Source organism: Schizophyllum commune (genome assembly GCF_000143185.2).
Source record: "Schizophyllum commune H4-8 unplaced genomic scaffold SCHCOscaffold_5, whole genome shotgun sequence".
Classification (NCBI taxonomy): domain Eukaryota; kingdom Fungi; phylum Basidiomycota; class Agaricomycetes; order Agaricales; family Schizophyllaceae; genus Schizophyllum; species Schizophyllum commune.
In genome coordinates, this window is record NW_026089542.1 from 3265643 (window position 1) to 3292551 (window position 26909).

General features: G+C 57.7%; 12 protein-coding genes across 12 annotated transcripts; 3 read left to right on the forward strand and 9 right to left on the reverse strand.

Moving 5' to 3' along the window:
* Positions 1-1943: 1943 nt before the first annotated feature.
* On the reverse strand, positions 1944-3024 carry SCHCODRAFT_02276425 (uncharacterized protein). The gene is made up of 2 exons (XM_003038270.2): positions 2667-3024; positions 1944-2616 (listed from the first exon to the last, which is right to left on the reverse strand). The coding sequence occupies exons 1-2, from the start codon at positions 2748-2750 to the stop codon at positions 2059-2061; spliced, it is 642 nt and encodes a 213-aa protein (XP_003038316.1). The 5' UTR covers positions 2751-3024; the 3' UTR covers positions 1944-2058.
* A 23-nt stretch (positions 3025-3047) lies between these two features.
* Positions 3048-5263, reverse strand: SCHCODRAFT_02624635 (uncharacterized protein). Its single transcript, XM_050345250.1, has 7 exons — positions 4857-5263; positions 4526-4764; positions 4289-4459; positions 3829-4098; positions 3566-3758; positions 3436-3509; positions 3048-3374 (listed from the first exon to the last, which is right to left on the reverse strand). The coding sequence occupies exons 1-7, from the start codon at positions 5185-5187 to the stop codon at positions 3300-3302; spliced, it is 1353 nt and encodes a 450-aa protein (XP_050200798.1). The 5' UTR covers positions 5188-5263; the 3' UTR covers positions 3048-3299.
* Positions 5264-5360: 97 nt separating this feature from the next.
* SCHCODRAFT_02624641 (uncharacterized protein) lies at positions 5361-7040 on the reverse strand. Its single transcript, XM_050345251.1, has 2 exons — positions 6652-7040; positions 5361-6598 (listed from the first exon to the last, which is right to left on the reverse strand). Exons 1-2 carry the CDS (start codon positions 6680-6682, stop codon positions 5490-5492), a joined length of 1140 nt encoding a protein of 379 aa, XP_050200799.1. The 5' UTR covers positions 6683-7040; the 3' UTR covers positions 5361-5489.
* A 99-nt stretch (positions 7041-7139) lies between these two features.
* SCHCODRAFT_02624643 (uncharacterized protein) lies at positions 7140-8115 on the reverse strand. Its single transcript, XM_050345252.1, has 2 exons — positions 7236-8115; positions 7140-7184 (listed from the first exon to the last, which is right to left on the reverse strand). Exon 1 carries the CDS (start codon positions 8028-8030, stop codon positions 7548-7550), a length of 483 nt encoding a protein of 160 aa, XP_050200800.1. The 5' UTR covers positions 8031-8115; the 3' UTR covers positions 7140-7184; positions 7236-7547.
* A 259-nt stretch (positions 8116-8374) lies between these two features.
* On the reverse strand, positions 8375-12429 carry SCHCODRAFT_02577504 (uncharacterized protein). The gene is made up of 13 exons (XM_050343886.1): positions 12018-12429; positions 11804-11967; positions 11595-11745; positions 11313-11543; positions 10995-11263; positions 10834-10944; positions 10722-10775; positions 10557-10595; positions 10296-10506; positions 10004-10248; positions 9273-9952; positions 8996-9219; positions 8375-8947 (listed from the first exon to the last, which is right to left on the reverse strand). The coding sequence occupies exons 1-13, from the start codon at positions 12150-12152 to the stop codon at positions 8453-8455; spliced, it is 3009 nt and encodes a 1002-aa protein (XP_050200801.1). The 5' UTR covers positions 12153-12429; the 3' UTR covers positions 8375-8452.
* Positions 12425-14021, forward strand: SCHCODRAFT_01336554 (UAA transporter; the record flags this gene model as incomplete). Its single annotated transcript, XM_003036918.2, has 2 exons — positions 12425-12939; positions 12998-14021. 2 exons carry the CDS (start codon positions 12425-12427, stop codon positions 13764-13766), a joined length of 1284 nt encoding a protein of 427 aa, XP_003036964.1. The 3' UTR covers positions 13767-14021.
* A 12-nt stretch (positions 14022-14033) lies between these two features.
* SCHCODRAFT_02276602 (uncharacterized protein) lies at positions 14034-15998 on the reverse strand. The gene is made up of 5 exons (XM_003038274.2): positions 15869-15998; positions 15565-15810; positions 15009-15509; positions 14866-14957; positions 14034-14816 (listed from the first exon to the last, which is right to left on the reverse strand). Exons 2-5 carry the CDS (start codon positions 15668-15670, stop codon positions 14301-14303), a joined length of 1215 nt encoding a protein of 404 aa, XP_003038320.1. The 5' UTR covers positions 15671-15810; positions 15869-15998; the 3' UTR covers positions 14034-14300.
* Positions 15999-16569: 571 nt separating this feature from the next.
* Positions 16570-19026, reverse strand: SCHCODRAFT_02501086 (alpha/beta-hydrolase; the record flags this gene model as incomplete). Its single annotated transcript, XM_050343104.1, has 13 exons — positions 16570-16641; positions 16769-16949; positions 17022-17278; positions 17382-17407; positions 17461-17578; positions 17639-17732; positions 17835-17959; positions 18033-18196; positions 18293-18391; positions 18442-18496; positions 18531-18565; positions 18620-18705; positions 18758-19026. 13 exons carry the CDS (start codon positions 19024-19026, stop codon positions 16570-16572), a joined length of 1581 nt encoding a protein of 526 aa, XP_050200802.1.
* A 301-nt stretch (positions 19027-19327) lies between these two features.
* Positions 19328-21461, forward strand: SCHCODRAFT_02624654 (Nop-domain-containing protein). The gene is made up of 6 exons (XM_003036919.2): positions 19328-19495; positions 19545-19714; positions 19767-19932; positions 19981-20089; positions 20141-21193; positions 21243-21461. Exons 1-6 carry the CDS (start codon positions 19368-19370, stop codon positions 21369-21371), a joined length of 1755 nt encoding a protein of 584 aa, XP_003036965.1. The 5' UTR covers positions 19328-19367; the 3' UTR covers positions 21372-21461.
* Positions 21462-21585: 124 nt separating this feature from the next.
* SCHCODRAFT_02624659 (uncharacterized protein) lies at positions 21586-23269 on the forward strand. The gene is made up of 4 exons (XM_003036920.3): positions 21586-21786; positions 21835-21935; positions 21987-22143; positions 22193-23269. Exons 1-4 carry the CDS (start codon positions 21639-21641, stop codon positions 23161-23163), a joined length of 1377 nt encoding a protein of 458 aa, XP_003036966.1. The 5' UTR covers positions 21586-21638; the 3' UTR covers positions 23164-23269.
* A 139-nt stretch (positions 23270-23408) lies between these two features.
* SCHCODRAFT_02667437 (uncharacterized protein) lies at positions 23409-24969 on the reverse strand (the record flags this gene model as incomplete). Its single annotated transcript, XM_050346580.1, has 9 exons — positions 23409-23458; positions 23516-23851; positions 23910-24070; positions 24182-24275; positions 24325-24376; positions 24409-24490; positions 24547-24630; positions 24679-24779; positions 24901-24969. 9 exons carry the CDS (start codon positions 24967-24969, stop codon positions 23409-23411), a joined length of 1029 nt encoding a protein of 342 aa, XP_050200803.1.
* A 991-nt stretch (positions 24970-25960) lies between these two features.
* SCHCODRAFT_02624663 (uncharacterized protein) lies at positions 25961-26819 on the reverse strand. The gene is made up of 2 exons (XM_050345253.1): positions 26187-26819; positions 25961-26127 (listed from the first exon to the last, which is right to left on the reverse strand). Exons 1-2 carry the CDS (start codon positions 26574-26576, stop codon positions 25969-25971), a joined length of 549 nt encoding a protein of 182 aa, XP_050200804.1. The 5' UTR covers positions 26577-26819; the 3' UTR covers positions 25961-25968.
* Between the last annotated feature and the right edge of the window lie 90 nt (positions 26820-26909).

A 26909-nucleotide genomic window follows, 5' to 3' on the forward strand; every position in this document is an offset into this window, starting at 1 on the left:
CAGCAGTGAAGCAGTGAACGACAGTCAGCGCAAGCACGCTACTTGCGCATCCCCCGGTCTAGGCTATGCGTCAGACGTCGAACACGATGCGGGGAGTACACACGCACGATCCAACGAGTGCATGCCCACGACAGACGCGCGTCAACCGATGACCGTGATAACATGCTGGGCCCACGACGACCGCACGCCTCGCGAGGGAGGAAGCGCGGTCAGCTGGCTCATCTGCTGTGCTTTCTAACGCGTCTACTAGGTCTATGGGCGTCTCTATTGGGCCTACAAGCAACCTATGAGCGCGTCTACCGTGTCGATGAGCGCGTTTACTACGCCACCGAACGCGTCCACGGGCGCATCTGCCGTCTCATTGGACTTGTTCACATATCAGCAGACGATTCTACGTATCAGCAGACGCGCCTCTTGCGCCTCCGAACGTGTGTGTATCGTGCCTACGACGCGTCTACCTTGTCATCCGACGCCCTGAGCCCTCAACGTGTCTGCATGCTAGTGCGACTCCGGGAATCCACTTACTCTCCAGCCAATTGCAACGCTTCCAGCCCCTCGCAAGGTCGTCTTCCCCGCATAAGGTCGCCTCCTCCGCACTGGCGCCTACCGCTCCGCTCAGGTCCTCGAGCAGGCGTGCTGAGATCTCCTGGTAGTCGTTCTGAGTCTGAAGGCAGTCACGCTGCGTCTCCAGGTCCCCAAGCAGCCACTGCTGCAGTGACACCTGTCCACATCTGCTAGTCGCTGATCTCGCTGGCTGTGGCATCACTGCAGCGCCTTCTCCCGCTCTCCTTCTCGGTTACCCCGCATAACTTCCCCTTCTACTGCTTCACCCTCATCTCGTTCGCGCGGTCGTGTCTCTTTCCATCGCTCAGATGACCCTGTTCCAATAGCAAGCATCGCCGACAACACCGTTGCGCACAGACAAGATCTTGCCTCGCGCAAATACCTATACGCCGCCGGGCAGATGCCTCTTCACCGTGTCGCAGATGACATCCACCATCGCGCAGATGACCTGCGAACGGTCCCAACCAGAAGGAGACGATCTCAACAGCCTCCGACAAACAGGACGCCACCCTCCGACAGCGAGCACAACAGATGATCACCAGCCAATGAATTCACCGCTTCTGTACAGGTAGCAGCCGCATTCTCGAGAAGAGTACCCAACACCAACGGACGAAGGACAGAGACCAAAAACAATAGTTGAAGGCAAGCAGACATGAGTAAAGTACAAGATTGGTTATTGACTGCGAATCTATAAGAGGTATGTAGCAGGGGGACGAGGACGTATGTAACGGCGAGGACAACGTATGTAGGTATGCAAGGACAAGGCAATGAGTAGGGGGATCGATGAATTATAAAGGGTAGTACAAGTCGAACCAAACCAACGTGCATATGAAGAGGTCCGTACAGTTCCCAATATCTAGATAAATACGAGCGATGCATGAGGGCCCCCGTGCGGGAGGATAAAGAGGCCGATGGATAAAGAGACCGATGCAGATGATGATGGAGAGATGGGAGATGAGGATGGCGGCGGTGGATATGTGGCGGCTTGGCGTGTGGCAGATGATAGACGGCGGCAGTATGACAGACCGCTGCATTCCGGCTGAGACAGTGACGCGCGATTGAATCTGGCGGTGACGCGAGCGATGACAGCGACGCGCCCTGCGCAGGGAGGGACGCCCCGATAAGCGATTCGCGGACTGCAGATGACCTGTGCCGCCGCGCGGACCGCTCCGTCCTGCGAGGGATCTCCTTTCAAACGCGCTGAGGCCTCGAGTCTCCTCCGGGGAGGCACTGAAATGGCACGGGACGCAGCCACCAGCATCATCGGGTGGTGTGCAGCGCGTCACTCTCGCCAGTGCAGCCAATCGGGTCGCCAGTGCAGCCAGACGTGCCGCCGGTGCAGCCTGTCAAGCCGCCGCCGGTGCACAGGATAGCGCAAGAGAGGGGGTGAATAATGTGATGCGTGATATCGCGAGAGATGGGGAGGGGAAGAGCGTCCCGTTGAATAGGCGCCGCGGACGTGGCGAGCGTGGGGCGGGCACTTCGCCGGCGCTCTCAAGAGCTGACCATCGTCTGCGAGCCCGCACCCGCGAACGGGTATCCGTCACGCATGCTGGGGTACGATGCGGCCTGGGCCATGAGGAACGGCGACTGCTGCGATGGGCGGCCATTCTGAGCGAAGAAGGTCGAGGGCATGGGGGCAGCCTGTGCCTGCGCCTGTGCGAGGAAGAAGGGGTCTGATGTCGCGAACGACGTCGTCTCGGGGAAGAGAGGAGACGTGGGGGTTGAGAAGGGGAACGCGGGGAACGGCTTGCTGGGCACGGGGCTCTGCGGGGGCGATCTTGCCTGGTGCTGCGATGGGAGAAGTAGATCCTCGACCATGCGCTCGTCCTCCATGTCGTCGTCTTGTGCAAAGGTCTCGGCGGACCGCCAGTTGTTGGTGTTGGAGGAACGTGAGGACTCCGCCATGAATCGCTGAGCGTCTTGCATGTGCCCGAAGCTGAAGCTCGGGGTGCGCTGAATGGGTGTATTGCACCGCTGGGTGTAGTGGGCGGGCATAGATGTAGGCTCGGCAGCGCTGGGCTGGCCGAAGAGGACTTGCGCAAGCTGTGCCTGGCATCGAGGTCAGTACCGACGATAAAGAGGCTGCTGTGGCGACGCACCTGGAGTGCCGCTAGATCGATAGCTTCCTGTCCAATATGGCTGGAGGCGAAGGAGGATACGAGATCGTCGACGGAGATGCTCATGATGGCGGGGGACGACAGCGGGGGAGAGGGGAGGAAGGACAAGAGCCCGGAGCGGGCAAATTTAAGGGCGTGGCTGCCGCAAGATAATCTCAGAAGCTCATCCGGCAAGCCGCCACAATGTCCGGCCCAGGCGCCAAACCATCATGCTTCCGGCCGATCCGATCTGGCACCCGACCCTTTCCGGACTCAGCCGCGTGCGCCCCGTGCGGCCCGTCGCACATCTCCCTGCGACCCCGGCGCGGACATCTGACCTCCACAAATCCCTCCGCGCCCTCACGCGTCGCTGCGCGCCACACAGGCCTCTGCATTCAGCTCCAGCATCGCAGAAAAATACAACGAAAGCGCTTACAGCACGATCTCGCTTGGCTCAACACATCACGCAATTGCGGGGAAGGAACGAGGAACGGCCTTTATTTGGACAAAAGCGGGGCGCGTCAGGGGCGCCGCGCGCGTTGTGGGCGCGCCAAAGCGCGGAGGATGAGATCGACGGCGTCAAGAACTTCCAGAACATGATGCGCACCCCGGACCCTTTTCGGCAGTTTGCTGGCCCTAGGCGCGCCGCGCATGCTCGAGCAAGCCCCGGAACACGGCTGGATCTGCGGCGAGAAGCCTCCCAAAGTCGGCCTGCACGCGCGGGGATGGTTAGCGAAGGACCCTCGCCTGCGTACGTTGCGAGGCGACTCACGCTCGCGGGGGCGCAGACCGCGTCGAGGCTCGCACAAGCACCCCGTAAGCGGGTTACCAGCGCGTCCTTCTCTTCTGTTGTATACAATCCCCGTCAGCTGAGGCGGCGACCCCGGGAACTGCCCACATACTTTCCCCACAGGCAACCTGCTTCTCCATCAGCCGCACCCATGCCCGCGCGATGCCATCCAGGAGCGTTCCCCGCCACCGATGAACACACGGCCCACACTGCCTGAGGACACTGTCTAGCGCCTCCAGAGATGCCAGCTGGTGTTTCACCGGCATATCCTCCTCCAGCACATGGCTGAGCTGCGATACCAGCACCTATCGCCCCGTCAGCCCAAACGCGAACTTCCCCACTCGAGACCCTTGGCATGGAGTCCCGCGAACGTACCCGGAGGTAGCGGGCCGCACCAACACCTAGCGCGTCGACGACGGCCGGTAGCGCCTGCAGAGATGCCAGCATCACGTCCTTCTCGCGCGACGCGTAAGTCCACGTCGTGCCAATGATACCGTCACCCAGCAGCGCGCATAGCTGGTCGAATCGCTCTCTAGATCCTTCCACAGTCGTAAGCGCGACCAGCGACAGGATGGCGGCGCTAGCCTCGCGCAGGATTGCGGGGGCGTGCGTTCCCTCTGTAACGCCGAGGGACTTGTTCAGGGACTAGAATCGCGGTAAGTTAGCGTAGGTTCGGCAGGTTGGCAAAGGCACGGCAGTTGGGGGAGGTACGGTAAGTGGGGAAGCACGGCATGTTAGCAGACGCCCGGCACGCAGGCAGAGGGGTAACAACGCTACAGCGGGGTAGCAGAGGCACAGCAAACGTGCGAAGGCGGGGGTGTCCAGACCAACTCACCGTCTGCAAAAGCGCGGCCACGCCGGTCCGCTTCAGCAGCCCAGCGGGAACGCGGGCCAGCATGTCCCGGACCACCACGTTCCCCCTCAACTTGTACGCGCTCTGGTAGTCGTCCAGAAGCGTCATGATGGGAGGTATAATCAGATGCCAGAGGTCCTCGTATGCCTCTCTCTGCGAAAGCAATCGCCCACTGTCAGCTACGCGTTTCTGCGTCTGGGAAAAGGAGGCGCGACTGACATCCATATGCCTCGCACACCAGCCTACCAGCGCCACCGCCGACGCGTCCGCCTTCCACGCCTGCTCCTCGTAGAAGTCCTGCCCCGCCATCGCCCCGCCGGCCTGTCGCGGTAGCTTGCGGCCCGTGCTGGTATTGAGTTGCGGGTGGGGACTCCCCTGGAATGCGGGCTTGATCTTCGTTATCAGAAGACGCGTCAGGGTTTCGCGACCGGGCTGGGGGAAGGAAGATTCGAGGATGTCTGTGCTTGGGTGTGGTGAGTTGGGGGGTTGAGCGGGTGGGGCAAGGTGTGGGCACGAGGGATAAATTGGGCAATGAGAAAGTAAGACTCACCATGCGCCTTCTTCTGCAGACCCTTGCCAGACCACCTCTCATCCTCCTCAAAGGGCGCAAGGGCTGTGATGATCTCCGTTTGTTCATCTGGTGTAAGGTCTGCCTGAGGTAGCCTCGAAGGGCCCGCCTGTTGCGGGTCTTGTTCCCTCCTCAACGATTGATGATATTCAAGACGTTTCTGAAGTAGTTCCATGGCGCGTCGCGCGCCTTCCTGCCATCGCTCTAGACGCGTCAGGAGTTGAGGATCTTCGTCATCCCAGTTTATGAATTCGGGAGGGATTTCCAAGGCCTGCAATGCTCCAGCGAGGTGCTCGGAAGACTCCATCGTCATTGTTGCAGTAAAGATGTTAGAAGAGCGCGCAGAGGAAGGCAGAAAGCAAGCAAAGAACGGCTGGAGAACGTCGAGCGCGTCGATCAGCGCGTTTGTTGACGATTGTCGATGTGGGGAAGCGGTAGCACGTGTCGGTACCGTTTCTCACGGTCCAAACATTTGTGGCCACTTGCGGCGTCGACAGTGCGATAGCATCTGAAGTTCGATGTCGAGAGACGGAGGTGTGCGCTTCGTACAGCTATTTTCGAGACGAGGAGAGGAGCGTATAAATATGCAGAGAATTAACAGGACATAACAAAGAATCACGCCGCCACTTCCCGGTCGTTCAAGAACGCGTCCAACTCGTCGTCGAGCTCCTGCGCGCTCTTCTGCGGTCGGCGACTACGGCCACCGCGTTCTGGAGGCGGCACAGCATCCCTATCCCTCCCCACTGGCGATCCCCGTCGTCTAGGGCCGTCCCTGGGCGCCCGGTCCCTCGGCGACCGATCTCTGCCGCCCCGCCTACGCCTTCCGCGCCCTCCCCGTTCCCTCCTGCCACGGTCCTCCGTGTTTTCAAGCGCCTCATTCTCCGCGCGTTCTCGCCACTCGGGGCGTTGCCGCTTCGCACGCGGCAACAAATCGTCCTCTTCCTCCTCCACAGGGCCGTCCCAGGCGCGCATACGGCCGAGCGACCGCTTGGGAGGCGGCGAGGTGAGGCGGTCACCCAGCGAAGGCGTGGATGCGGGATCCGTCATCCGGTCAAGCAGCGTCCTGCCATCACCTGCGATGAGGTCTGACCGCATCCTAGAACCCGCTGCTGCAGGCATCTCCTCGACAGGTTCCTCCGCTGTCCGCGCGAGCACCTCCTCCGGGTCGAGTACCGCGTCCGCCGCTTCGCCCTCCGCTAAGAAGCTGTCCAGCTCGTTGTCCAGCCGCTCGAGCAGCGACGCGCGGTTCTCGGGCTCGCCTCGCTTGCGCTTCCGCCCCAGCTCATGCGGCGGCGCGTCCGGGTCGTACGGCGTCTTCCCCGCGTCCTCACCGTACCGCCGGTAGAACTCGCTCTCGTGGTGGGCGCCACGGCGCTTCACGTCTTCGTGGCGCGCCCAGCGCATGCGGATAGGCGCGCGCAGGGCGGTGCCACGCTCGCCGAGGGAGGCGCTGACGCGCTCGTCTGGAGGCCAGAGAGAGGCAGGGAAGGTCTTCGCAGTGACGTATCCTTCGTCGTTGGTGCCGGGGGAGCGGGTAAGGCGATCAAAGGCGACGCGCGCCTGCGACACGGTCTCATAGACGAGGACGCAGGTTTCGTCATCAACCCATTCAAGGCCTAATGGCGGGCAGTCGTAGTGGGTGGCATAGGCGAACAGGCGAGCAGTGGGGAGTTGCGTGATTGGCGGACCGCATAGTAAGATCGCGTTTGCGCGAATGCTGGGGTCTGTGCGAGAGACAGTTAGACGAGTGGCTGCACTGATAGAGGCTTGCACGCACCTTCATTCATCTCCACATCCTCTTCCTCCATCTCGGCGATATCTTCGGAAGTTCGCTCGCGTTTGCGCTGTTTGAGGCCGTACACATATCGAAAACGTAGTCGGAAAGAGAAAGAGCGCATAGCCCGACAATCAGGTCCCTGAACTTATCCCGCCGAAGTGGTAGCGACCGAGCGCACCTTGCCCATCTCAGACAGCAGGTAGACCTTGGAGCTGCTGATGCGGCCTGCGAGCGCGCGACCGGCGGCACCGTCGTTAGCCCCGTCTTGTGGGATGTCCTCTGCTGGGACTTCCTCATCGTAGTTAAGCGTAGGAAAGGAGTCCTCGACGTCCATGATCGTAAGCAAGTCGTGGTCGGGAAATAGAGTCGACCAGCGTCGTCGTGCTGCAGTGTTCAATCCAAGGAGAGCCGTCACGCCACGCGACTCGCGAGCGCATGTCACGTCACATGTCAGCACACGTGTCGAACATCACCCCTCCGTCCATCATGGACTGGGCGCCAACGCTCGGTCTTGTCTTCGGAAGCTGCTGCAGGTAAGGTTAGTGCATTTCTGAGTATTCAAGTGTTGAATGAGTAACTTTCAGCAGTTCTATAACCTTGGAGCGCCTTACATCAAAGTATCCAAAGGCCGGATCGCTCATCGTCTTCGTCTAATATTCGTCTCCTTCCTCAAAAGCAGGCAACATATAGCAGGGCCCATAATTGCCAACAACCACGGACAATACCAGTCCATCTTACAACTCTTGCGCGCAGGCGGCGCGCCACTTCTTCGTTTCCAGACTCAACGATGCTGTTCGCCTTCCCCAATTCTACGCCTGCGCACTTCATAGTTCGGGGTGCTGGCTCCGGTCTTACGATACCTACCGGCTAGAACTTTGCTAGGAAAAAGTCAGTCTCTACCTTCGTCTTTCTCTCACACTGGTTATCTCCGTACTGGCGGGCCAGGCGTCGCTGCAGCAATCTATTGCACCATCACGCGTGGCGCCCGAGCTTTCCGCAGTGGGAGACCCTGAATTAACCTCACCGGCATCGACCATTTGCCGCGCTCGACTTGTCTCGCTATGTCGGCCTCGTCCCCGCCAGCAACGCCCCGAAACCTTCGCGCGCGAATCAAAGCGCCATCGAATCTCTGCCCTTGGAGAAAGACCCCGTACTGTAGGATCCTCATTTGTGCTCGCACTTTCGCTCTTCGCATCGACTGTGGATGACTCCGTCGCGCATACCGCCATGCTCGACGCAGGAACGCGCATAAGCCCTCGGACAGATCTCCCTCGATGCACTTCTCGGCAAGCTCTAGGTATAGACACCCAAAGAGTCCACTTGGACCCCTTGAGAGTCCAGTACGACGCCCTCAACATCAAACCCGACACGCCCGCCATTCTCCCCGCGCTCGATATGCTCATGCTGCTGCTTTGCTCCGCGCGCGTTAATCGTCTCCTATCACGCGTCAAATCGCTGGCGACGAAGCTCATCTTGTTTGGTGCAGGCTGTGAGCCTCGTTGACAGAGTCGTCGGCGCGAGATTCGCAATAAGCCTCACTAGCGTCGCGGCCTTGAGGGAAGGGCAAACAGCGGGCCAGCGGACGATGTGGACGCGCATGGCGCTTGTGCTGCCTAGGACCATGGGCTACACGCACGATTGAGGGCGCTTCGAAAGCGAAGGGCGAAGGTCGCTAACAGCAAACAGGCGTCTCAATGGATCTTCTAAGATCGATATAACACCTCTCAGCCCAATCGAATGTGATTCGCATGTTCTATGTCTTGTGCAATCGCATGTATGCAAAATTATTGTCCACAATATCCTACTTATGGAATGGACAGCTACACGATTTAGAGAGCTGGGTGCAGGCTATGTGGCGTAGTTCAACTAAGTAAGGATCTGGCTCTGCCGTGCGTGCGAATGAATTGTCTAACTCCGCCAAATACGCAGGCGCAGCTGGACCCTCCCGAACCACTGCAGGTACTTCCGCACGTGTCATCCCTCGTTCAATCGTCTCCATATCGCTGCAGATGCGCTCCGTTGCCTCTACTTGCCTCTTCCGTTCTGCGCGGAGATTGCACACCAGAGGGCTGGACTGCTGGTGCTTCATCGTCCATTGAAAACGTGCAGCAGTAGGGTCCGCCATCCAGGCTCGCGTGAACTGCTCTTTTTGGGCTTCAAACGCCTGGCGAAGCTTGGGCAAATGCGTTTGACGCAGCTGAAGGAGGAACGCGCAAAAGCGGACTGCCTGGGACTTATCGCGCAAATCCCAAACGGGACAATTGTTGTCCACAATGATGATCTCATCTTCGGCATTCTGAAAGGCATATCAGGGGAATCACCGTTCAGACGTGGATTTGCTCACCTCGTCGTTCATCAAGTCCTCCTCCGAGGGTTCTGTGCCCCATCCGCATAGAAGGTGAGCGCATGAACCTACCGTGACTAGCGCGAAGATGACAACGTCATATATCCCAAGTGCGAGATAGAAGCGGATCGTGGAGAGAAGGTGCGAGCGAGCACGGTCGAACGTCTGCGATGGAGCGAAGGGGTAGGTGTTGTCTTCCAGCCACAGGTATGGGAGCGGCACGTCTGATCAACATGTATCTCAGTGCAGTCATCTTGCGGATAGCAGGCAGACATACCAACGGTTTTTCCTGAGGCTTTCGGATCGTCGGCGCCTTTTTCTTCGCATGACGCGCTCGGATGCGTTGGAAGAAGCTCTGGCATGCCTACGCGCAGACCCGCAGTGGCGCCCATGCGCCTGACTTCTCGGAGCACTGAGTCCGTAACAACAAAATCACCGCCATTTTGAGGTTGTTGTGCGGTCATGCCATCGATGGAAATGCTGCCCGAGTATTGTCGCTTGCGTGAACACTGGCTGATGATGCAAAATTCATCCCACTCTCGCCGTTGCATGTCATCGGTGAGACTGAGATCTGGAACAGGAATCGACAGATACGCGACAGCGTCGCAAATGTCCCATGCTTGGGCGTTCATAACACGCAAGTCTACTTCCTCAGTATGACCAGCCGAATGCCTCGTTGCCCAGGCATCGAGGATTTTGATCCGTTGAATGATCTCGTCTTGTAGCGCTTTGCTCAGTGTCGATTTGGTATCGTGCAACCACCCGGGCACCGACGTCTCCTCAGCCGACAGATTGGAGTCTGGGTATATCCAGCACAGGCTTATCAAGCCGTCGGATAAGGCTCGACATCTGTCGATGAACGCCGCTCCTCCGTCGCCAATCGAGCTTGCAGATCTGGTAGTATCGTGCACCCGGTCAAAGTAGATGTTGCGAGGATGCGATACGCGCCAGTCATGGCTGTAGGTTTGCTTAACATTGAGTGATATACGAAACCGTCGTGCGACGTACCGAATATGAGAAGAGGACTCCCCGTGTAGACATGCCGCCAGTAGCCTCTCCCACGGCATCCGCGCACCCGGCGTGTTTCCTACAGCAAGCGCTGCTTCGGACGAACGAAAGATCAAGGGAAGTATCTTCATCATATCGTCCCGCGCGCGCCCAGCGACCCTAAAGAGACCCGGAAGGTTACAGTCCTTGCGCATTTGGACCTCCCAAGCGACTTCCTCCTTGTACCGCTCCCACTCTGCTCGATTCTAGAAGTACTCAGCATTATCTTCACAAGCGAGAGTAGAGCACGCACGGCATCGCTCAGAAAGGCAGGTGCATCGCCGCCAATATCAGAAAAATCTAAGCACGACAGAAGGTCGCAATGCACCAAAGCGAGCGCGTCCACGGCATAGTGATCATCGGGAAAATCGGGTGCTGGCCATGCGCATGGCTGGACCTGGTTTTCGGCCCAGATCTCGATTGAAGCAGCCCTTGAAGAACGCAGCTGACGAATTTCCGCGAGACTAAATGTGGTTCAGTTCGATGGGCATCGGCAAGATTGTTGGGAGCGTACAAAGATGCATTCTCCCAGTCCTTGTTCATGTGATAGGCGCTAGGTGACACGGTGAGCCCATGAGAAGCTGAGTGCACGCAATAGAGTGGGAACGCACAGACGATTCCTGCGTGGTCATTCAAATCATTAGGAAGAAGGGCAAGCGACACTGATGCAAAGACATACTTTCGCTTCTCATACAACAGGGCTTTCAGGATAGTTATCGGATTAGCGTCTTGCCTATAACAAAGGCTAGGTCAGCGTGAAAAGCCGATACGGGGCAAGCATTGAGACTCACACGGGCGTTTGTGCCTGGCTGTGATAGTGGTCTTCAGTACGTGAGTACGAAGCGAAGCAGAAGGTGACGAACTCGACAGAGACGCCTTGAGAAGGTGAAGCTTCGATACCGCTGTTAGGAACATTAGTCTGGATCAAGAAACAACAGAGTTCGACGCAGACCTCAGCCATTGCATGATACGCGCCTGCGCGTCAATAGGAATATCGCATACTTTGACATCGGCGCGCCATGTTACATGTTCTCCGGGCACGGGTTCTCGTGAGCTATAGACCCGCAACCGAGCGCCGGACACTCCCAAGCAGAGCTTCGAGGATAGTCGAACCAACACTTGTGCAAGTGCTTGCATGGAATCAGCAGACGAGATGTTGAATATTCCGAGTCCGTGATTTGATGTATGCTGCACGGCGCCATGCGCCAAATGGATATCGCACTGTGCAGAGTCAACAAGGATAATGCGCGTGGGCTGCAAGTACGCTTACGCAAGCGCGATGGCCCTGGCTCGCAGTGTACCATCCTAAAACAAGGTGTACCACCGAATCATCGAAAGCAAGTCCCACTAACGGCGTGGTTATGCCAACAGCACGACGCTGAAATAAGGCACTGGACATAGCACTGTATATCTCGTCGCGCGAAGCGATGCAAAACAACGCCAGGGGAACCGAATCATTTCGGTACTGTGGTAAAAGCAGATGCGCTTGCGCTGTGTACGTCTGCATTCGTCCCACGTTAGTGCTTGACTATCATGGTGAAAACAAATTTACCGAGTCCGTCGCAGCGAGATTGATTTGGTGCCGTGTCAGGTCAATCGGCTTGGTGGCAAACATGGTCGCCAGCCCGCGCGCTGGCAAGCCGGGTGCTGGCAGCATCAATGAACAGCATGGAGATACTGCAATGGCATAGGTGGCGTTGTAACTGATAAATGGACCATGGTTAGTAGATACTCGAAAAGGAGCAATTGACGCACACGCACTGAAAGGTTAACTCTGGGACGGTCTGAGACAGGACGTCTTCCACAAACATGGCAATAGAGAGCCCTTGGGAATCTGGTTCCAAAGCCGTCATCGACGCGGGACGTAGGTGATTCTTGATCCAGGTTGTATCGTGAGGCGGTTGATGACTGGGGATCACGTTGGCCTAGGTGTGGCGTGAGCATTGACGGCGCGCTACCTGTGAGAGGTACACACATGGTTCTCCGCAGTGCCCAGAAGTGCCTTGCTGAAGGAAGAAACGTGGGCTGGCCATGTAGACGCGTCGTGCACAATTGTTACCAGAGGTTCAAGACCTGGCGCGCCTGGAAAGCCCCTAGAGCTGTGTTGCATTTGTAGCAAGACCCCACGAAGGATGGGAGAAAGGGCAGATTGGCCTCAATCGCGTCCGCTTGCGGCCAGCTTCTTCCAGGCGTTCAATCACGCGCACAATCTCTTCCTTCGCCTGACGCAGCTCCTCGAGACGCACTTTCTGTTTGTCGCGCTCTTTGTCGAAGTCTTGCGCCCAGAGAGCCTGTGTGCTGACGCTTCAGAGTCCACTCAGATCGCTGGGCCGCGTTCCAAGCACGCTTGAAGTCCTCCTTTTACGCCTCGAGGGCTTCACGATGCCTTTTCAATTTAAGGAGGGGGCCGTGACGCCACGCGACTCGCGAGCGCGTGTCACGTCACATGCCGTGACACGTGTTCAACATCACCCCTACGTCCACCATGGACTGGGTGCCGACGCTCAGTCTCGTCTTTGGAGGCTGCTGCAGGCAAGTCTAGCGCGCATCTCTGTCAAAGTCATTCTTCAAACCTCTTACTCTAGCAATGCCATCACCCTCGAGCGCCTCACATCAAACTATCCAAAGGCCGGGTCGCTCATCACCTTCGCCCAGTTCCTACTCATTTCTCTGTTCGGATTGAGGCAACATGTAGTATGGACGGATAATGGCCCACGACTACGACCGAGACGAGTCAAGCTCGCGATTTATTGCGCCCAGGTGGTCCTCCACTTTCTCATCTCCATGCTCAACAATGCTGCGTTTGCCTACCGCATCCCTATGGCCGTGCATATAATCTTCCGGAGCGCTGGCCTCGTCATCACAATGGTGCTTGGATGTGTGATTGCTGGAAAAAGGTCCTTTTCGCGATTTCTCTGTCTCCTATACACCCACTGACAATATCTGTTCTCGTAGATATAACCTGACTCAGGTCATCTCGGTCCTCGTGGTGACGGTAGGGGTGGCCTTGACCACTCTATCTGCCGCGCCTTCACGCTCGGCATCTACGTCTTCCGCAGAGGCGGACACGTGGACTTACCTCACTGGTATCGCGATCCTCCTCACCGCCCTCGTCTTTTCTGGGTGTCTCGGCCTGATACAAGACTACGCCTTTAGCAACCTTCCCAAAGCTGCGCCTGTGGAAAAAGGCGCCATGAAACCCCTGCCCGCATGGCAAGAGTCCATATTCTACTTACACGTCCTCGGCCTCCCGCTCTTCACGCTAACCTGGGACGACCTCGTCGCGCAAACTACCGCGCTCAACGCAGGGCCGCGCATGACCGTCCGGATACCCCTATCGCCCTACGTATCCCCCTTCTTCCTCCCTACGCCTTCGGAGACATATAAGGTCCAATCCGACGTGCTCACCGTGCAGACGCGCCTGCCCGAGCCGTTCCTCGACCTTGCGCTCAACACGCTCACGCAGTTGGTCTGCTCCGCGGGCGTGCACAGGCTCACGTCGCGCGTGAGCTCGCTGACGGTGACGCTCATCCTCGTTATACGGAAGGCCGTGAGCCTCGTGCTTAGCGTCGCGGGCTTTGGGACGGCGCGAGGGAGGGTAGACCAGCGGATGATGTGGACGGGCGCGGTGCTTGTGCTGCTCGGGACGATTGGCTACGCGCGCGGCTCCGCGGGCGCGGCAAGGACTGAGAAGGAGAAGGAGAAGAATATCAAGAAGGAGTAGATGGCTACCAATTGCACTTGCAGACACTCGGTTTCGACCTTCACGCCAGCTTTGTTGAACCTCGTTTATTTATCAACATCTACGATACACGCAGCATGATGGATATCTAGTAATATGAGTCGCCTTGTATTTCCGCGCGTGCTATTTCTGCAATGCGAAGACTCTCGCGATTGGACAGCTGATTCGCGCGTTCGAGTAGCTTGTCTACTGTAATTCGTTCCTCCAGGAAGCTTTGTGTTCAGCAATCCTGCCTTTCAGATCCTTTAGACGCCTTCAGATGATTTCTCTCACGGAAAATGGTGCAGCAAGGACGCCACACGCCCGCTCCTTATATATACTAAACTACGAATCCCTACATCCAGTAGAGCAAGTTATCAGTACGGTGAAATAGAGTGTGTACTGTCCTTCCGAGTCTGTAATGTCCAAGCATGAATAGTCCGAATGGTATCAAGAAAGGTGGTCATCAGAGTCCGTGCTCGCCCCGTAAAAGCCCGTCCCAAATATCTCACTGCGATCGCTCATGAGCATAGTGACTTACGCGGACGCCGACGGCGCCGCGGCAGAGGTCGCGGAGTCGGAGACGGTCGAGAGGCCGTTGACGATGAGCTTGCCGTCGGGCGACGCGCCGTTGGGCGAGGGCGTGCCCGCGGTGACCTGGGCAGCGGCAGCGGCGTCGGAGCCCGAGGCGCCAGTGGCCGCCGCGCCGGACCCGCCCGCCGTCGCGCTGGCGAGGATGGCGGAGGCCTCCTCGGGCGAGACGGTCTGGGTAGAGACGCTCTCGACGGACACGGAGCTGCCAGAGCCGGCGGCGGCGTTGTTGGTCTTCACGAGGAGGGAGAGCTGCTCCTGCTGGCTGTCGACGAAGGCCATGGTCGGGCCGGCGACGAGCTGCGAGGTGGCGCGGTCGTTGACGTTGTTGAGCAGCGGCTGGCCGTCGGAGGTGACGAAGAGCGCGACGGGGCCGTTGAAGTTGTCCGGGACCTTGCACTCGGCCAGGGGGAGCGCAATCGTGTTGGGCTCACCGGCAAGGAGCATCTGGCAGAACATGCCCTACGGAAGACGTCAGAGTTGGCATAGATAGGCAGACTAGCACACATACATCAGTGCTGCCGTTGATCGCGTCGGACTGGAACGTCAACAGCGTGCCGGGCATGACGGTGTCAGTGTTGGTGACCGTCAAAGTAGGGTTGGCTATACACGCAGGTAAGCAAAGCAGCAACTCGCATAATGAAATTTACATACCCGGAATGCCAACATCACAGCCAGAGATGAAGCCTCCAGCAATCGCAAGCACCTCGCTGGGTGTCAAACCAGCGTCGAACGAGGCCGGAACAGTCGTGCCGCCGTTGAGCAGGTTGAGCACAGTCTGGTGACGAGCTTCAATCGTCAGGATAGAAGCAGCGGCGTTCAAGACGTTCTTGTCCTCGATGAGGGACGCGCCACCGATGTACGCGCTGACACCGACGAGCTCGACCAGGCGCGCGGTTGCGGCCATGGTTGAGACATCACCGAGCACGGAGTCGAAGTTGAACTGGCAGCCGCTGACAGGAGACGCGCCAGAGGCGGCAAGCGCAGCCTGCAACTGGGCGGAGTGTGTCGCCTCGTCGCGCTGTATGCTCGCGAATTGCTGGATAGGGACTTGCGCATCGGCGAAGCCTGCTCCGGTGAAGTCGCTTTCCTGGAATTTGGACAGCGCCTGCGAGTAGAAGGTGCTCTCGAGCTGCTCGAGGACGTCGGCGAACTCTGCACGACGTGTTAGTTAGCAAGGGTCATCACGAGAAGGCAAAGAAGTGCGCACTGAGGACCGTGATATCAGCATCGGACCGCCTGATCATGCGCGTTGGGAGGGCCGATGCAAGCATCGCCGTCGACGCGAGGGCATACAGAATGGAAGTGGAGTACATTATGAAGGGTAGGGTCGGTCCGTACGTGAAGACTTGTAGTAGGGAAAGGTAGCCTGCTGAAAACGAAAGGAATGTGTCGGAAGGTCGAAGGAAGTCACAGAGGCGCCGGGCGTATGACTGGGCGCAGCCCTAACGAATGGCTAGCAACGGTGATCAGCACACGATGCACGGCGCCGCCCACGACGAGGGGGAACTCACCAGGATAAGGAGGGAAAAGGGCGGTGGGGGCAGAAGCGGAGGTCGTAATCGGCGCCGTGCGCTTTTATGCAGGCGACCATCGCGAAGCCGCCCGGCCCACATCAGTGGGTGCGGGAGTCCCACTGTGCCGGTGTCGACTTCGTGTCGAGGGACGGGGATGGCGCGTGCTGATTGGCTCGGGTGGCTCGGGCGATCAGGATCAGTAAACGGACAATACTCGCCATTGTCATAGCGACGAGCTCATTGAGCGCGCACCCAATCGTCAGCCAATCGTCAGCGGAAGTTCACACGGAGCTTGATGAGCTCGGTGAGGAAGGTGTGGACGGTGAGGGGATGGTGAGACGGAGCGGGGAGTGCTCAGTAGCGCAGCCCAAGATGGGTCAATTGCGGCGATGCTGAAATGCTTCGCGCTGGGCATACGTATCGGGCACCCTCGAGAAGCATGCAAACACATCGATCGTTTGCTGCACGCCATCGCGGTGCTACCAGGGCGCTGCTTACCACGATCTTTCGCGACGGCACGGAGACTACCCGGTGGGCAACGCCCCGCCCGACGCGGGGTACTGTACTTACGAAGTGGTCAGCTACAGACGTGGGCCGTCTTCGGGATGAACATGTTGAACTTGATCATTATTGACGGTAGGATGAGCGTGCGAGGACTTCAGATTGCAGCCAGCAAGTATTCCAGCGTTCGAGCCAGCCTACAAGGGCTTCCCCGCGAGCCAGCGAGACACCATCGCAAGCGACTCTGCAGGCTTATCATGAGGGACGTGCTGACGTCGAAGAGAAGCGATAGAAAGACCACGACAGACAGCCGAAAAGGAAGGAGACGATGAGGAACGACCGAAGGAAGGGGAGACCACACAAAGACGTCGTCAGCCGACGTGTCAATGAGCGAACGAAATCACTCATCATATGCCCCGCCTCCCGGATTGTGGCGAACGTCAGGAGCGGCGTCTCGCGCACTTCGCCTGCTTTGGTGAAGCTGGAAGAGTCGGAGCTGTTGCCGAGGCCCCAGTTACGCCAGGGAGCGGCCTGATAGCTCGCTGCGTCACTCCATTCGAGTTTCTCGACCCAGAGCCTGAGAGTTCGTGTTAGTGTCAAATCTCTCTGCCGTACTGTCCAGAAGGCCCTCCCACCCTCTACCACTTACCGATTCGCCACCCAATTACACTGCCAATCATACGTCCCCGCATAGATCAAGACCCTGATCCCTCTTTCCAGCAGGCCCGCCACATAGTACTGCGTCGGCACGGCGTACTTGTCGAGGTGCGAGGAGAAGGCGGCGTTGACATCGGAGGAAGACATAGTGAAGTTGCGCTCGACGCCGAGGAGGGACTGGGTGGCGGGGCTGTTGAGGTAGGAGGCGATGACGGCATTTTCGGCGTAGCAGAGATCGCCGAGGCAGGGCTGGGGAGGGTTGGATGAGTGGGTGCTTGATGGATGAGTGGGTGTTTGGTGGTGAGTGAGGGAGAACAAGGAAGGGGAGAAGGAACAGGGAAGCGGTGCGTACCTTGGATATGTCGTAGACGTTCCTGTCTGTGAAGAGGATCAATATGAGGAGCGGCGTCTCGAACGGCAAAGAAGCGTACCTGTAGCCCACATGCCCGTCGACAGCTCGCTGTCGCAAAACGCCACAGCGGCCTTGCAGTTCATCGCGTCGAACTGGTTGATGCAGCCCTTTTGCATCGCCGCTTGGCAGCGGGGGAGCTATTGGACGTTCGAGGTTTGAGTCTATCAAGCGAAATGAGAGCGAAAGGGCTAACACACCGCTGTCTTCATCCTGACACACTTCTCAATAGACTGGAAGGGCACATCGAATGCGGCCCTTCCGCATTCAATCTCGTAGCGGCCGGGATACAAACTGGGATACAGCAGGTCAGCGAATGAGGTGAGCTCAGCAGGACCGGGCGAGCATTGATGGGGGAGGAGAGGCAGAAGAGGGAAGCAAAGAAATCCTACGTACGTTGATATATCCGTGATTCCATTACCGATGAGCACACTTTGCAAGTTGATGGGCGAGCGATTCTCCTGCGCGGCTATGGCGTTCTGGTCGATGATCTCGCTGGCGAAGACGGGGAGGTAGCGGCCCTATGTACGAGTCAAATATGTATCAGCCCATTTTGAGCTTGAGGTATATATAAAGTCGTTGCGAAAGCCTCACCCCGTACGACTCGCCCGACAAATGCAGCGGACGCCCAGCGAACTGCGAGAACGTCTCAAAGAAGATGGAGATGAAGGCGTGAACGTTCTTAGCGGCTTCTTCGGTGGTCTCGACTGTCTCGCCGAAGTCAGCGTAGGAGAAGCCGACGCCGACGCTAAGACGACCTAAGACGTTGTTGCATAGGAAATGGTGGCGAGACTTACGCTGCAAAATGATGAGTAAAGTTGAAGAAGGATGAACATGTATGCGAGCCCACATACGTTGGTCGAGGAAGAAGATGTTGGCTTCGGAGTTCCACGAATACGGGTTCCATATAGTGCCGTTGTCGGATTTGTTGTCCATGTCAATGCTGCAAGGGCCTGAAGGGCGTTGAGTCAGGTGTTAACCTGTCCTTGATCTCACGGCATACCCAGTTCCATGAGCATGCCGAGCATGGACGAAGCGCCAGGACCTACAAGCCGAAACTGTTCAGCGAGTCATCTGTATTGCGGTACTGACCGACTTGCCTCCATTGATCCACATCATCACATCGTCTGGTAGGGAGTGAAGTAGGGTCAGATGGTCACGCATTCAAATTAGCCACCTACCAGTCGCGGGATCGCGCCGGGACTCGAAGAAGGCAAAGAAGAGATGCTTCGCGCCCTGGTCGACGTCGAGGTAGCCGGTGTAGACGCTGAAGAGTGAACCAGTTGAGAGGTGTCCGCAGAGGGAGGGAGCTGCCCTACTTCACCGTGGGATCGCAAAAGCTCGTCTTCTTGACGCGAACGCCGTGGTTCGGGAAGCGAGGATGAGTGAGAGCTGTGAACTCGTCGGACGCGAGGGATGATAAGGTGCGCGTCTGCAATGTGTTGTTGTCATTAGCTGCGAGGTTGACGCCGCTGTCGGCGCTGAAGACCCATTGCGAGGTCGCCGAGCAGGAGGCGAAGGCGCTCGTCAGCAGAACTACCAGTGCGGACAGCATGAGAGGCGGGAACAAGGCGTCAAACGCTGGCATGCTGCCGTGATAGCGGCGGCTTCGTGGGTAAGTACCTGGTCGGTCATTGTGCTGATCCCCGACACTGAAGGCTGTCTTGAGTGTAAAGAGAATAATATTGCATTCAATGAGTGCCAGCAAGTCGTTCCAGCGCTGGCAACCTTGTACATGGCCGTCAGAAACAAGAGTAAGGTAGAGCGCGAAGTCGGAAACCCCCATTCACTTTTGATTCTTTATCTCCTCGGCGCCGCGGCACTTCCTAACTTGGCAGTTATTTCCCACATTATGCGCGATCAAATTTTTGGGCTCGTCAAGCTTGTCGTTTTCCTCTGCACCTACGAACGGTCTTCCCCCCTCCAAAAATGCTGGTCCTATACGAGACCGCGCTCGGATACTGCCTCTTTAAGGTATCCGATGCCTCCAAGATTGAGAACGCGGAGACGTCCGACCTCTGGAATGAGTTCGAGACGCCAGAGCGGGCGAGCAAGTTGTGAGTAGCCTTTTCAAAGGGTCAGGATAGGATGGTTGATGTCGCGCAGTCTTAAGCTGAAGGCGATCCACCGATTTACCTCGACGGCGACGGCGGTTGAGGATATTACCGCGCTGCAGAGTGGGAAGCTCGGGAAGGGGCTGAAGAGCTTCATCCAGGACGAGGTCGTGGCGAAGGGCAAGACGAAGGAGCCCTTGGTGGTCATTGAGCCGAAGTTGGGTGAGTGCTGAAGTTATTTTGCGCGGGGCAGACACTGATCGGCGGCCTGTAGCTCACTCGATCAACAAAAAGTTCAGCGTGAACGCGCAGGCGCTGATGGAGGGCTACCAGATGGATCTATGGCGAGGGATTCGCCACCAGCTGGGCTCATTACTGGAGGGCCTTGACCCGAAGGATCTGGCGACCATGAGCTTGGGCTTAAGTCATTCTTTGTCGAGGTACGCAAGGGGAAATCACGTAGGGACGCAAGCTAACACGCGCACCAGATTTAAGCTCAAGTTCTCCCCCGACAAGGTGGACACGATGATTGTCCAGGCCATCGCACTGCTCGACGATCTCGATAAGGAGATCAACATTTACGCGATGCGCGTCAAGGTCAGTCGCTTTTGCCTACATCCTTGGACCGCGTCCCACCCCACGCCCTAGGAATGGTACGGCTGGCACTTCCCCGAAATGGCCAAGATCATTACGGACAACATCGCGTACGCAAAGGTCATCCGGCACATGGGTTTCCGCACGAACGCGGCTACCACTTCCTTCGCCGCGCTCCTCCCCGAGGACCTCGAGGCCGTACTCAAGGCCGCCGCCGAGATCTCGATGGGCACGGAAATCTCGGACTCTGACATCGCGCACATCAACTCTCTCTGCGACCAGGTCATCTCCATCTCCGCGTACCGCCAGCAACTTTCGGAGTACTTGCGCAATCGCATGAACGCGATCGCGCCGAACCTCACCGCGCTTGTGGGCGAGCTCGTCGGCGCGCGCCTTATCAGCCATGCGGGCAGCTTGCTGTCCCTCGCGAAGCACCCGGCCAGTACAGTGCAGATCCTCGGCGCGGAGAAGGCGCTTTTCCGTGCGCTCAAGGCGAAGCACGACACGCCCAAGTATGGGCTGATCTACCACGCGTCGCTCATCGGGCAGGCGCCGCCGAAGCTCAAGGGCAAGATGGCTCGCATGGTCGCGACGAAGGCGGCGCTGTCGATCCGCGTGGACGCGCTGACGGACGCGGAGGGCAAGTCGGAGGCGGAGGCCTCGGCGATCGGCGTGGAGAACCGGGCGAAGCTGGAGTCGCGGTTGCGCGCGCTGGAATACCAGAACGACTTGGGTGGCGCGCGGCGATTTGCAGACTCGGGACGGAAGCAGCAGAAGGGCTTCCAGATGTCGGGCGAGACGAAGACGTACAACACGCAGGCGGATGCGGTGGACTTGGTGCCGGCGCAACGCGAGGACCCGAAGGCGCTGGCGCAGCAGGCGCAGGACAGTGTGAAGGAGGACAAGCGCCGGGCGAAGGAGGAGAAGAAGGCAAAGAAGGCAGCGAAGAAGGCGAAGAAGGAGGAGAGCGACGAGAGCGAGGCGGACGAGAACGCGATGGACGTCGACGAGGACGAGGAGACGAAGCGCAAACGGGAGAAGAAGGAGAAGAAGCGCAAGCGGAGAGAGAGCGAGGCGGTGAGCGCGGTGGCGAGCTCACCAGTGAAGGTGTGTTCTTTCTCCAGTGCTGCCGCTCGCCTCGCTTATCATCATGCAGGGCGAGGAAGAGTCGAAGGAGGAGCGCAAGGCACGGAAGAAGGCGGAGAAGGAGAAGAAGGCAGCAGCAGCTGGCGCTACCGCAGATGCCGACGCACCCAAAAAGAAGAAGAAAAAGGCCGAGTCATAGCCTGTCTTCTACAGACATTTCTACTTATCTATATCGTGTATTTCTGTTCTTGTATCGGTCTAATGTCTATCTCCCTGCTTCATCTCGGAAGGCGTGAGTGGCGGTTGAGGTCGAGGTTGAATTGTTCATTGTTCTTGTTGTGTGACGGTCACAATTGATGTGGCGTTGCTTCCGCGGGCCGCTAACCAGCCGCCGACAGCGGGCCTTGTTCCTAACCACTTGCCCTCGACCCACGATCTCGCGCTCTCTGCTTAAATCCCATAGGCCATGTCGCTAGAAACGCCTTGGCTTCCCGCGAGCGGCAGACACAGCGTCTCCGTAGGCAACTCGCTTGCGAAAGCGCTGCAAGCGCGCAAGCACCGCACCGGCCCACCACCCCCCTCCAAGTTTGACAAGTTCTGGTACAGCGTGCGATGTATGCTCACTGCACTTGGGCAACTGGGCGAGCTCTGATACTCTTCAGACAACCATAAACCCTCATCTATCGACACCAGCAAGGCGGGGCATGTCGTGCGTCACTCGGAGAACAGGGACTTTCCAGTGACGTTGCAGCAGCCGTCTAAGGTGCGTAGATCTGACTGGTTTAAGATAACCCTTTTACTCACCCCCGCGCAGGACGGCAAAACTCTAGAATGGCAAGGCCAGGAAGCGAACCCGGCCGAATGGACATGTGTCCTCATTTACGACTCTGCGACTCAAAGCTACGTGCTTGAGAAGGTCGAGAGTAGTCTGAGCATGACCTACGTGCGGCGAACCGGGGCGGGCGATGCTGGTGCGTTGTGAAGTCCAATTATCTTGATCCCAGCACTGACAGCGCTCAGCCCCCGATCCCACCCCTAGCGATGATCTCGCTGGCGCGCTCGAAGATGCCCTTCGGGAACAAGAATCCTCTGAGGAGGGCGAGATACCCCTTCATGAAATTCACTCTCCGAAAGGAAAGTCCAAGCAGGCGAAGCCCAAGCCGAAACCTTTTACGAAGCCCAAGCTATCTCAGCCCGCTCCCGAAACGCCCTCGACTTCCACCGCGTCCTCATCCTCCGCCAAGGGCAAGCTCAAGCGCGAGTCACCGCCGCCATCTAGTAACGAACCTTCTGCATCTGCAGCGCGCCCGGCGAAACGCGCGCGGCCCTCGCCACCGCCGGTCAAGCGCAAGTCGCAGCCGGTGCCGCAAAAGAAGGCATCGCCTGAGCCTGCAGAGCTGATGTTTCCGACGGCAAATAATGCCATTACGCTACCTGGCGCCAGTGGTCACGTACCTACACCGCCTCCTGTGTCTATGCCTACGCCTCGCGAACCTTCGCCCGTGGCTACGCCGACGATGGATCTCACTGGTGGGCAAGATTCGGATGAGGGAGAGGATGATTGGGAAGAAGTGGCTTCGCCGCAGCTGGCCGAGGAGCCTGCCGCCCCGGTTGACTTCCTTGGTCTGGAGATGGAGGAGATCGACGGGAATGATATGCCGGGCGGAGAGGTCGATAATGACCTGGAGCGCGAGCTTGAGAACGAGCTTGGGGGAGGGGAAGCCGGCGATGGCGAGGACGACGAGGAAGACGATGATATGGTGGACGTGTTCGAGGAGGAGCTGCATAAACAGCTCGATGACGGGCTGGGGAGCGGGGATATGGTGGGTGCAGACGACTATCAGGAGGACGATGACTTCCTGGCGCAGTCGATGGAGCCGCCACCATCGCCTAACAATGGTGCGCCGAAGTCGCTGCAGGAGCTCGCGGGAGCGGGAAGCTTCGAGTATGAAGATGACTCGTCATCGAGCGACGAGGACGATGACGAGTGAGATTATACCTGCGTTGTGTTCCCTGGAACTTCTGTGGTCAATTTTCGGCTGGATATTTTTTGTACTATACCATTTTGTGAAATTGGATCGTGGGTTCGACGCTTCATTCCGTGCAATACATGCTGATTTGCTGTGAGTATACATGTGTAGAGTGCATAAGTTATAGAATAAGGACAGAGTGAGTAGCGCTGCAGCCAGTCCCCATGGTGAAGTTTCGACCCGAAAACCCACGGGTATACCCTCATTCATTGCTTGTCGTTGTCGTCCCCATCCCAGACGTCGCTTGCGCTACCGCCTGCAGCAGCGAGGTCAACAATTCTGTCCTGAGACTCATTGAAGAGGAAACACGCACTTGATACCCCCAAATCCCTCTTCGTACCTCCTCGCTTGCTGTCCAGCTCCTCCAGTGGCATGCCCGGATCCTGCGTCGTCATGATCTCCGTCCCGATGTGCACTTCGACCGGGTTTGTGCGCGAGCGGAAGCCGCTAGTCGTGATGTTGTCTGTACGCATGCGCGTGCCGCTGGTACCGCCCGATGTACTCGATGCTTCGCCGTATATGTGCAGGCCGGTGGAGGAGGCGACTTTGCGGATGAGATCGGACATGGCAATCTCAATGTTGAGCTTGACGATGTAGGCGACGGGGTGGACCTGGTTGTAGACAAAGTCGTTGCGGAGGGACATCATGCCTGCGGGGTTGTGTAAGTGATAAAGGGGCCGGGCGAGGCACCTAGAGGGGGTGCGCACAGATGATGAAGACGTCCATGGCGCAGGATACGATGGCGATGCCGGTGTTGTAGCGAACGAGTGTGTCGTATTTCGTGAGCTGTACGAACGCGATCGAGTGAGCCTGTGTATTTGTGCAAAAGGCAAGCAAAGCAACGCACACCGTAAGAAACCAGACGTCGCTTGACGGTTAGGATGAAATACGCGTTCAGGGACATGTCAATGATTAGATAGATCACTTTCTGTAGGAGGGGGGGGGGGGGGAAAGTCAGCAATAGATGCGAACTCCTGACTGGTCACAGCTTACCTCGACCCTATCCCACCAAACGTTGACCTTCTTGAAGTTCTCGCCTACTCCCATCTTGGAAGGTACCCAAACGACGTAGACTTAGAGTTGCGTAAGGACGATGCGTACTTGTAGGAGCAAGCTACATGCCTGAGATGTTGATCAAAAGGACGAGAAATGCTATGGCAAGCTTCAGGCATTTCTGAGGGCAAATGTGTGTGGCGAGACGCTCACCCGCTGCCTGGGCGTGTCCATGAGAATACCGATACGATTGCATATGATCTGCAGGAGCAACTGCACTTGAAAAGCCCAAACACTGCCGAGTAGCAGTGAGTCGATGGTGAAGGGGGTATAACAGCTACGAAAGCATACGTTGTTGTCGTGAAGAAAATTCCGAAGGATGGCGGTATAACCTCATAGAGATATAGCCAGCATGTTGTACCGTATATCAGACAACTGCAGACGAAGTTGAGTCAGAGAATACGAGCAAGAAGCAGAACGCACGCGAGCAATTCTCCCCAAATGAGAAACAGGTACGTGGTCACCCGCCTCGCCCTAACCACCTCCCGGACACAGTGCAGGGCGACGAAGTAGCCAAAGCCGAGCTGGAAGAGGCGTCAACACGTGCACCTTGCCCGGCGCGTGTGCGATCTCACCGTCCATGCGTAGAACTACGGAAAGTTAGTCGATCGTGCTGCCAGTGTGAACACTAAACAGAAGGCTCACGATCGTTGCTATAACCAGATCCGTCCGAGTAACCACTAGTTCCTCGTACGCAGGGCCGAAGGCGACCATCTCCAGCAGCCAAAGGGTGTCTCAAACCACCAAAGGGTGTCTCGAACCAGGAGGGAGGGAAATGAGGGGAGCGGGGTCGGGGCCGGGGTCAGAGGCGGGGCCCGGGCGCCGACGGGTGAGGGACGAGGGCAATTGGCGATCTCGAGGCAGCTGCCCCTTTTATCGCAAGGCTCTCCGTCCCGGAAGCTGACCTGACTGGCGTAAATCCAGAGAGGGGACATTGTGCCTTGACTACCATTTGCAGACGCAAGGCTCCTATCCTGTAGGTACCGACAAATGGAACGAGATATCCGAAGAAGGGTCAAATTGGACTCGAGGACTCAGTGGAGGTGCTTCCTTGCCGTGGTCAGAATGTCAGATTTGTCAATGCGAGAGTCGCTCGACTCTGACATCGGGACAATTCTGGGCGAAAACATACGTGCCATCGGGTTATGTGCGTGAGACGTTGGAAAATGTCCACAATGGGTCGAGTAAAATGCCCAGGTAGTTCAATAGAGAATATCACCGCCACTTCGGTGTTAATGTCGGTCGGGCGTGAGTGGAAGGCCGTGAGGGTAATATACCGCCTGGCTTGCGCATGCGAGTCCCCGATTTTGAGTGTGAAAAAGCATAGGATAGCTTTGCAATCGTTCGCGACGAGGACTTCTCTTTCGAATCCGCAAAACGAGAAAAGAGAACAGAAGAGAATGCAGACAATATCCGTGACGTGACAGTTAGCCCCCGGTGAATGCCGTAGCGGGTCGAACTCAGCCGAGTTCGAGAATCGAACGTGCGCAGAAGTCTTTCAACTGTAGACACCCTTATTCTCATGAGGTCCAGAATAAACGACTGTCACATTATGACCGGATCCTATATTATGAGAGCGCTATTGTCCGACTTCGAACCCCACAAAGATATTCTGAGAAACCCTGCTTGCCGATACGAATGTTCCTGTCAAGGGATCAGCGCATTGATCGACACTTATCAGATGCAGAAAGCACTGACTACCGCTGGCACTACTTAACACGCGACGTCATTGGCGGTGTCGAGGACGAGGTACGAGCCCAAGTAGTACGCGCCGCCCTGGGAGTAGGGCTCGTCGACCCAGGTGAACGCGAACACATCGTCCCCGTAGAGCGCCGTGTGCTCGTTTGCGAACTTGCCCTCGCCGTCGCCAATCTGCATCAATCGTCAGTGCTCGGCGCCCTCACAAAGTCATACCATGCGATGCCACTCACCGTGTTCACGACCTTGGTAAAGTTGGCGTTGGACAGCCCGATCCTGTCGTCCGACAGGCTCCAGCCGCCGAAGACGGCGCCCTCCGGCAGGCCGTCGTGCGAGCTCACGAATTCAACAGTGTAGTTCGCTGGGTTCGACTGCGCGACAGGGACGAGCACCGCTTCCAGCCCGGCCGTGGGGCACACCATCTTCAGCAGCCCACCCTCGACGACGGCGGAGATCGTGAGGTCGACAGCATGGCCCGCGTCGAGGACGTAGGCGGACGGGTTGATCTGGTGAAGAGCGAAGTTGCTCGTGCTCTGGCCGTATGGCGAGGTCGACGCGGCCTTGAGCCCCGCGCCATTGACGGCGACTGCAGCGGAGAAGAGGGTGAGAGCGGCGAAGAACATTGTGTAGAGAACGGGAGTGGTTGTGAGTCAGAAAGTTTGAAGGATTGTGAACTCGATGAGGGAGGAGGGGTGAGTGGGGGCCTGTTTATATAGTGCACAAGGACTGGGCGGCAGTGCGTGCCGTGACGGCTAGTTTGCGGCGCTGGCGTCAGAGAAAACGGCGTCCTCCACTACCTCGGCTCATAAGAACAATGGGCACGACTTGCGTGAAACAAATTCTTCGGGGCAAGATTCCCTGCCTACACTGTTGAAGGTGCCTAAAAGTCCTCAGCGAACTATACTTTGGGCCTTGGCCCTTGTTCAGAGAGAAGAGCCCACTCACGGATTGTTCAA

Excerpts from the sequence above, each read along its gene's own strand:
- SCHCODRAFT_02624641 (XM_050345251.1), bottom strand. The coding sequence starts at position 6,682 with ATGGAGGAAGAGGATGTGGAGATGAATGAAG. Across the intron at positions 6,599-6,651 it reads GGATGTGGAGATGAATGAAG|ACCCCAGCATTCGCGCAAAC; the intron begins GTGCGTGCAAGC and ends TCTCTCGCACAG.
- SCHCODRAFT_02624635 (XM_050345250.1), bottom strand. The coding sequence starts at position 5,187 with ATGACGATGGAGTCTTCCGAGCACCTCGCTGGAGCATTGCAGGCCTTG. Across the intron at positions 4,765-4,856 it reads TCTGCAGAAGAAGGCGCATG|ACATCCTCGAATCTTCCTTC; the intron begins GTGAGTCTTACT and ends ACCCAAGCACAG. Across the intron at positions 4,099-4,288 it reads TGGCCGCGCTTTTGCAGACG|TCCCTGAACAAGTCCCTCGG; the intron begins GTGAGTTGGTCT and ends CCGCGATTCTAG.
- SCHCODRAFT_02624659 (XM_003036920.3), top strand. The coding sequence starts at position 21,639 with ATGTCGCTAGAAACGCCTTGGCTTCCCGCGAGCGGCAGACACAGCGTC. Across the intron at positions 21,787-21,834 it reads GTTCTGGTACAGCGTGCGAT|ACAACCATAAACCCTCATCT; the intron begins GTATGCTCACTG and ends GATACTCTTCAG. Across the intron at positions 22,144-22,192 it reads AACCGGGGCGGGCGATGCTG|CCCCCGATCCCACCCCTAGC; the intron begins GTGCGTTGTGAA and ends GACAGCGCTCAG.
- SCHCODRAFT_02624643 (XM_050345252.1), bottom strand. The coding sequence starts at position 8,030 with ATGGCGGGCGTGTCGGGTTTGATGTTGAGGGCGTCGTACTGGACTCTC.
- SCHCODRAFT_02577504 (XM_050343886.1), bottom strand. The coding sequence starts at position 12,152 with ATGCAACACAGCTCTAGGGGCTTTCCAGGCGCGCCAGGTCTTGAACCT. Across the intron at positions 10,945-10,994 it reads CGTATCATGCAATGGCTGAG|CGGTATCGAAGCTTCACCTT; the intron begins GTCTGCGTCGAA and ends TGTTCCTAACAG. Across the intron at positions 9,220-9,272 it reads AGCCTCAGGAAAAACCGTTG|ACGTGCCGCTCCCATACCTG; the intron begins GTATGTCTGCCT and ends CATGTTGATCAG.
- SCHCODRAFT_02624663 (XM_050345253.1), bottom strand. The coding sequence starts at position 26,576 with ATGTTCTTCGCCGCTCTCACCCTCTTCTCCGCTGCAGTCGCCGTCAAT. Across the intron at positions 26,128-26,186 it reads TTACCAAGGTCGTGAACACG|ATTGGCGACGGCGAGGGCAA; the intron begins GTGAGTGGCATC and ends CGATTGATGCAG.
- SCHCODRAFT_02276602 (XM_003038274.2), bottom strand. The coding sequence starts at position 15,670 with ATGTACTCCACTTCCATTCTGTATGCCCTCGCGTCGACGGCGATGCTT. Across the intron at positions 15,510-15,564 it reads TGCTGATATCACGGTCCTCA|AGTTCGCCGACGTCCTCGAG; the intron begins GTGCGCACTTCT and ends CACGTCGTGCAG. Across the intron at positions 14,958-15,008 it reads CTGTGATGTTGGCATTCCGG|CCAACCCTACTTTGACGGTC; the intron begins GTATGTAAATTT and ends CTGCGTGTATAG.
- SCHCODRAFT_02276425 (XM_003038270.2), bottom strand. The coding sequence starts at position 2,750 with ATGAGCATCTCCGTCGACGATCTCGTATCCTCCTTCGCCTCCAGCCAT. Across the intron at positions 2,617-2,666 it reads TCGATCTAGCGGCACTCCAG|GCACAGCTTGCGCAAGTCCT; the intron begins GTGCGTCGCCAC and ends CCTCGATGCCAG.
- SCHCODRAFT_02624654 (XM_003036919.2), top strand. The coding sequence starts at position 19,368 with ATGCTGGTCCTATACGAGACCGCGCTCGGATACTGCCTCTTTAAGGTA. Across the intron at positions 19,715-19,766 it reads GGTCATTGAGCCGAAGTTGG|CTCACTCGATCAACAAAAAG; the intron begins GTGAGTGCTGAA and ends GGCGGCCTGTAG. Across the intron at positions 19,933-19,980 it reads TTAAGTCATTCTTTGTCGAG|ATTTAAGCTCAAGTTCTCCC; the intron begins GTACGCAAGGGG and ends CACGCGCACCAG.